The 7,993-nt window shown below is 32.7% G+C and overlaps 1 protein-coding gene across 1 annotated transcript; it reads right to left on the bottom strand.

Moving 5' to 3' along the window:
• Positions 1-846: 846 nt before the first annotated feature.
• Positions 847-6,684, bottom strand: LOC123675794 (protein takeout-like). The gene is made up of 4 exons (XM_045611314.1): positions 6,491-6,684; positions 2,919-3,159; positions 2,732-2,865; positions 847-1,242 (listed from the first exon to the last, which is right to left on the bottom strand). The coding sequence occupies exons 1-4, from the start codon at positions 6,570-6,572 to the stop codon at positions 935-937; spliced, it is 765 nt and encodes a 254-aa protein (XP_045467270.1). The 5' UTR covers positions 6,573-6,684; the 3' UTR covers positions 847-934.
• Positions 6,685-7,993: the final 1,309 nt, after the last annotated feature.

Consider the following 7,993-nt stretch of genomic DNA (forward strand, 5'->3'; position numbering starts at 1 on the left):
AATTCAAGTTTTTCCTCGATAACTCTTAAATTTTTCGTATTCAGAATCAGAATGAATATTCAAAGATGTATGTTACCTATTATTGAAAATGTCCCGACTGATGACAGAAAATGTTGAAATATTTCTATTTTCCATAAAATACTTGATTGATTTTTCGATCCGGCTACGTAGCTGCTAATTTGACGTACTAAGAGCCTCAACATCATATGCCTATTCTACATGATTTCTCAAACCAGTAATAACATTGCTAAAATCAGAAAATGTAATGAAAATTTTGTTGGTTGATCTCATTTTAATCAATTCTTCCTTCAGTGGAATGAATATATTTAGAATGCGAAATCATTTTCTTCAAAATCCGTCATATATCAATTCTGACTTTGAAAGTAAATGGAGGAATAGATTTGATTGCGAAATATTCATCTTTTTTTACATAAGCATTAGAATTGTGCCAAACATCATAGTCGAAATCATCAAAAGCATCAGTCACACAACGAACTGAAACTACGTAAAAATGCATTTCGAATTTTGATAATACCCATATGGACCACACTGGTTTATGCGAATTATTAGAAAGCAATTAAGAAGTGACAGATGCAACAAATGAGTGTAACCATAAACGCTCCCAAAGTGGAAAGGGGAATACGAGGGGAAATATTCAGCCAATAAAATCAATCAAATCGGGACATTCTTGTTTCCAAGACGATTTGCTAAATATCGGGGTTTATTTGAGAGTATTGTTAGCAATATTTTCATAAATTCCAAAAGAATTTCTGAAAACTTGGATGACTCTTGTATAATTGAAATATTCAGGCTTCCTCCAAGTGACTTTGGATATACTATACCAAATTATCTCGACAAATCCTTATTTTATTCATATAATACTGTTTTCAATCATAATCTTAGTCTAAAACTATCAGTCGTCATCTACTCTAACTCATTCGAAATTAAGAAAAACGTCCTTCAAGGCAACTCTGTTGAATAGCCTGTTGGCCAGGTCCTGGAAGATCAAGCCAAAGCTCTGCTCGTAGCCACTTCTGACATCTCCGAAAACCGCGTCTTGATTCTCGTTAAGAACCTTGTTGATCTCTGTACCAAGTCGTTCATCTCCGTTGAAGAGGTTGTCAAACTTGAATCCAACTTTTTCGGGGTAGAGTGCAACTGTATAATTAACGATACGAATGTACTCCTTGCCCTTCTTCTGGACCTTCTCGCCTTGGAGGGTGTGATTTATATGGGTGTTGACTGAAAAAGAAAACAATGAAAAATATGAATATCCATGTGAACTCGATTTTTTGAGAACTGAAAGGTCAATGATTATATCTAAAACTAAGTACCTATATATAAACCATGTCATCTAATTTCTATTTGATAGAATATTGTACATTATATTATTTTATTCCAATAGTTTTCATTTATTCAGTAGTTTTCTGAAATCTGCAATTCTAAAATCTTTCCAATTCCATATGAAACTGTATTTTTGAACTCAAGATCACCTTGTCAAATTCAACAAAGACCGTTTTGTCGATTTCATTAAAAACGCCCTGAATTGTTTAAAAGTTGAAAAGCCCCCGGTCTACCATAGTAAAACACATTTCTTTGGCAGAATTCGATTTTATTATTCAATTCATCCATTGTCAAATAGACGCAAAAATTCAGGTTTATTGCACTTAAACAGCTTAAAACACTGCTCGGAATCATTAACACATTGTTGCTTTTGATCGATTATGAGCTCGCGCGGCACCCATTTTGCACACAGCTTTCTCATGTACAGGGTGGGCAAATAGGCGAGTTAAGCGGCTATATCTCAGGATCCACTCATCGCAGAGACTTGCGGTAAAAATTTTTACCATTAAAGTGTACAAGAAAACACACTGGAAATTGTTTTAAAGTTCATACCTCTACCGCTAGGGGGCGTAATAGCTACCGTCGAGCAGAAAAATGATATTTACTCGAAAATGTTTCATATGAAGTTGAATAAAAAATATCATCACTGTTATCCTTGGAAAATTCTCTATCTTCTTGAATTTTCACTTTCGATTTTACGACATCAAATAAGGGTAGGTGAAAGGGAGAAATCTGACTGATTGAAATGCCTGTAACTTCAGTTTGGCTCAACATTTTTGAGCAAATTAGATCTCGTCTGAAGGATAATATCTTGTTGATTGAGGATAAAATATACTCATGATAAATTTGTTTTTGCTGCTTTCAATAGGGAGCGCTTAGTCAAAAGTTCATTGTTTTGTTCATTCTACTCCGAAATTTCAAATGTAATGATAGGATTTTCGTATCAGAAACAGAAATCCCATCAAATTTGTATGAAAAAACCAAAAGGTCACAAAGCGATAGTTTCAGGCGGTCTGAAATTATGGCCGAAAGAAGATATTCTTCAACTGATGCACTGCGAAAAACCAAATTGTGTCTTTAAGTTCTGACAGAAAAAGAAATCGCAAAGCGATAGCTTCAGGCCTTCTGGAAATATGGTCAGCAATAACAGCGTCCATAACTCTTAAATGAGAACTTCATTCGAAATTTGTAAACATGAGACCAATCAAAAAAGACTATAGTGAAAGGTAAGTTGTCTCCTAATGCTATATTTGTATTTCATTGTCCAATTCCCGGTATGTACTTTTATAATAGTGGTATCAAGAATATGAATATATAAATAAAGATGAATAACTTATGTTCAAACATTCTTCAATAGCGTTTGAACTTGATTGGTTTATATACTCACAAAGTGTAATATTACAAGGTCCTTCTCCTTGAATTGGCAGCAAAAGTATCCTTCCATTCATGGTGTAATCAGCTTCTAACCGTAAATTCGGAGTAATAGACTCCGCAAGAAGTCTAGTATTTGGAGCATCATATCTAAAAAAAAATAATCATCACATCAAAATTACTTAACATATATACAAACTCACGTAGAATTCAACACTATGGATTTAGTCAAACCGTGCAATTTGATGTTCTTGAAATTCTGGGCAACGTTGACTGGGCCCGATCCTGCTCCAATGGTCAGGGCGGGAATCAGCAGCGGATCCAGAGAGGCAAGACCCAGTTCTGGTGTTGGGTTTATAAGTTTGTTAATTGCATCTTCTACAGCTTTAGTAAGGCATTCTGTTGAACTTGGATCGTTGATTTTGCATCTCGTCCAATCGGCAGCTGGAAAGTAAAAAAACAGATAAAGGTAAAGATTCCTAATGAAAAAATAAAAGCACAGTTGTTATTAATATTCTCCAATATCGATTTTTATCCTATCGAAGAAGTATAGGGTAGGAAATAAAAAACAAGACAATAGGCTAGGACCTTATCCTATCCTCAAAATTTTCATGGGAAAATGCCATGGCGGTGAAACCTAAGCAATAACGCCTTGCTGATTGGATACTGTCAAACATCGAAATTGATGATGAATTGAGAAGTGAACATATACTACCCTTATCAATCAGTTAATGATCAAAGGGAAATTGGCTTTCAGTGAATTTGCTCGAATTTTTTATATGTTGATCGAATGTCTTCATTGGATCACTGCTCTAAATTCAATCGTTATGAGTGCCAAAAAAAAAAACTTTTCTATCGAGTATGCATCGATTTTTCATAAAACTGATTGAAGTTCATTATAGAAAAAAAATTACGTTGAACACATATTTGTGGAAATGTTTCAATAAAATTAAATTCAAACGTAATTACTTCAAGGAAATTATCAGTAAAGGACACTATTTTTCTGGTCCAACCTGTATTTTATTAATGATCTTTCACCGTGAATGATCGAATTGGTAATAGACTATTCTGGAACTTCAGGCTTCTAGTCTAGATATATGGAGTTTGATAAGAAATACATAATAGATAAGTCAGGTTGATTCAGTTAATATCATCAATCGCAATTGATATTGAAATCACGCAAAATATTAGAAAATTAATAAAAATTCCTCCGCTCAATTTCTGGGAAATCACTGAAGAACTTTGGACTCAGCCTGTATATCTTCTGTGCATGCAGAAAGCATTTTTTTTATGGTGAATTTTAATCAACTGTATAAAAAATCGATGAGTACCTGGTTAACATTTTCAAAAAAATCTCTTCACGATGGCAATCTGAAATCTCAGGAAAGTTGTTTTTGGCACTTTATATGATCTAAACGGTTGAATTTAGAGCGGTGATGCAATAAAGATATTTATTATACAATTATATTATAGTGAAAGAACATATTATTACAATATATTAAAGTCAGAATATTATCGATATGAATTTTGAATTTTTAAACTAGTAAGCTGCAAATAGACCTGCGTTGCTAAGGGAAACTTCAAAGTAATCAAATATCTGTCAATTTAATTTTGTGATTTGTTTCAAATATTGCGAACTCAATAATAATTGTTCAGTAGTTATTTTGTTGAATAATATAAAGTTAAAAAATGTCTGATTCCGAGTTTTCTCTGACTCCACTGGAGTTGATAGAAGCAGCGCAAGTAGCGTCACGAAAATTATTGCCAGCTAAATCGCGGAAAATTTACGAAACCGTGTATTCAAGAATTATGGAATGGAAAATGAAAAAGACATGCAGTTCTTTCTCGGAGACAGTGTTATTGGCTTATTTTTCGGAATTGGCACAACAACAAAAGCCATCAATAGTGTGGTAGAATTATTATTAAATTGTCGTTTTTCGTGTCACAGAAAAAAATAGTATTATACACGCGAAAAATATTAGATTTTAGCTCCCTGTTTTTTGTCTCCCTCCGCTTCGCGTCGGGAGACAACATAACCTCGAGCTAAAATCTAATACTTTTTTCCCTTGTATAATAATAGTTATTTATAATACAAGTGCAGAAGGCATTGATATTCTTCCACGAGTTCAAAATTCAAAAACGAGCCACGAAGTGGCGAGTTTTTGAATGAACGAGTGGTAGAATGAGCCTTCTGTACGAGTATTATACATTATTTTCTCTAATTCATTGCATTTTTATTGAAATTAATGAAATATTTCCATGAATATCATTTAGTGATTTTTGCATTGAAAAATGTTGGTTGGCAGAACTGATTTCTTTAAGGCAAATTGATGAATTGACAGATCAAGCCGTGGCGGAAAGTTCGGAGTACCAACATATAATAATAAAATATAACCATGAAAACTGTGCGTTTCTGACATATTCTCGCACGATTTTGTTCTACAAGATGTGGAAGAATGAACGGAATAACCACAGAATTAGAGAATAGTTATTTATAAAACAAGTGCAGAAGGCATTGATATTCTTCCACGAGTTCAAAATTCAAAAACGAGCCACGAAGTGGCGAGTTTTGGAATGAACGAGTGGTAGAATGAGCCTTCTGTACGAGTATTATACATTATTTTCTCTAATTCATTGCATTTTAATTGAAATTAATGAAATATTTCCATTAATATCATTTAGTGATTTTTGCATTGAAAAATGTTAGTTGGCAGAACTGATTTCTTCAAGGCAAATTGATGAATTGACAGATAAAGCCGTGGCGGAAAGTTCGGACTACCAACATATAATAATGAAATATAACCATGAAAACTGTGCGTTTCTGATATATTCTCGCACGATTTCGTTCTACAAGATGTGGAAGAATGAACGGAATAACCACAGAATTAGAGAAATAACTATTTAGAAGCATCACGAGTACAGCAACATATAAAAAATTTGAGCAAATTCACCGAAAGCCAATTTTACTTTGATGCGGTAAATCGATATTTTCAGTTTACTTTCACATAAACACCCTACAGGTTGTTAGTGAATAAATGTGATAAACTTCAGGGAGTCATTCAACAGAAAAAAAAATTACAGAATGCTATATAATTTTGGTTCGCAGATACAGGGGTGTCAAAATTGCTCTGAAACTGGTCAATATTTTCAAATGAAATTTGTTTTAATATATAGGTAATTATTGCGCATTCATTGACATGCAATTAAGAATTCCATGTTCATTATTGTCGCTCATAACGATCTCATTTGAAAGAAAAATATACCACTGAGATATTTCAATCTAAATTAATTTTTGAATTACAAGTTCAATTTGTGACAATAATTCTGTTTTTTTATTAGGCATCTTAACGGGTATTTTTCATTTCTTCACTAAATTATCTAGGATTATTACATAGCTTTTGATTATGTATTAAAGATGAGAAATGTTTTTTATGGCATAAAAGCGGTGCCCCGTACTAAAAAAATGTATGTGTAGTTTTTTTTTCACAAATTTAACGAGCAATCCAAAAATGATTTTTAATCGAAAATATCTCAGAGGCGTAACATTTTCTTTCAAAAAATTTAGAGTATTAATTAAATACACAGTAACTTTAACATCTTGTATATCGGAAAACAATGCATTTGCGAACTTATGTTATATATCAAAATGTAATTTTTTAATACAGAATAACCATAAAGTTTGTCGCACTTATTCACTAAACAATATTTAATTCCCCCAAGTTAAAGCAACAATAATGAGAATAAAAAAGCGAAAATTCCAGAAAAAAAGACTCACGCAATTTTGCTGCAATTGTTATTGTCACAAATGTTTGAATTAGCACTAAACCACAGTTTATAGCTTTTTGATATCGACCCATGTTTTTTTTTTTATTACGCAGGTCTACTTATTCGTTGAAATTCAAATTTAAAAAACATACAATTCTCCGATTTTGTACCGATCTTGTACGGTCAAATAAAAAATTAAATTGAGAAGAATCCTCTCGCTTTCATTCATTTTATATGTATTGGTACCAGTGACACCCCCCATTTCCAAATACGAAGATTGCGGGTACATTACGCTCAGCTGAATGCTGAAACTTGCGTGTGTATCTTGGGGAATCCGTTGAGTTCGTTTATGTACAATCATTTGAATATATCGGAAAAATAAAATAATACAATGTTGAAACATATTTTGGCCTTTGACTTTTGCATACATTACTTTTAATATTCACTTTATCGTTCATTTGAATATTCATTCATTGTATATATTTAGTTCTTGAGCGCACTTTCCCCGAACAATCATTCCCTAATCATTTTGTCACGATTAATGTATTTTTCGAATTTTTAGCCGGAAATGGTCTCAAACAAGATTCAACTCGCTGATGACGAATCTGTACTCAAATTAGATTCTGTTCGTATACCAGTCCGTAAACACAAACGAATACTGCGGTTGAGTTCTTCAAAACCTCTAATTTGATGGAGATGAAATTTTAAATTTGGAATAGCAATACCAAACTGTATGCAAAAATTCATGTTGATCTCCTAATCAAAAGTAGAGAAAATCCAAGAAGAATTCTGGAAAAAATACGCAATATTTCATAGAAAATATACCTGACGGAGTTGAGATTTGTCCTCACTAGCATAATGAAAATTTCAAGTAGAATTTCGAAAAAAAGATGACAGACGGTGCCAACAGTGACAACAAATTCTACCAAGTTGCTGAATACGACCCTATAGAGGGTGTATATGAATAGTTGCGAAAAAAATTAGGGGGTGATTACTTGTCGAAAATTGGGTGGGTCTTTCATATAAACTTTTTTTGATTCTCCCTCTGCTTAGTTACAACCCCCTAACCCGAAAAGTAATTTTTAATTTATAAAAGTTCTTAATTGATTTTTTTTACATTTATTTTATATTTGTACTAGTTCTCAATAAAAGTATCGTTTTGAAATCCGCCTATTGGATAAATTTAAGGTCGAATAATTCCAACCTCCACAACTCAGGCCTATTATCTGCTGATCATTTTCTCAAAAACTGTAATTATAGCAGAAAATTACTAGAGATCTAATCCGTTAAAAATTGATCAGTTTATCCAAAATTAATTTTCATATTATAAAATATGAATATACAAAAAGTTATTGCGAAACAAAACTGAGGGGTGGCTTTTTCTACCCCTTGGAATGAACACCACCAAAAAATGTTTTTAATGCCATCTTGCCCACATCAAATTACAGCTCAATTTCATTTTCGTGAATTTCTTGGTTTTTAAGAAAATAATTAAAAACGACTTTTCGAGCGC

The sequence above is a fragment of the Harmonia axyridis genome, chromosome 3, assembly GCF_914767665.1.
Source record: "Harmonia axyridis chromosome 3, icHarAxyr1.1, whole genome shotgun sequence".
NCBI classification, from domain to species: domain Eukaryota; kingdom Metazoa; phylum Arthropoda; class Insecta; order Coleoptera; family Coccinellidae; genus Harmonia; species Harmonia axyridis.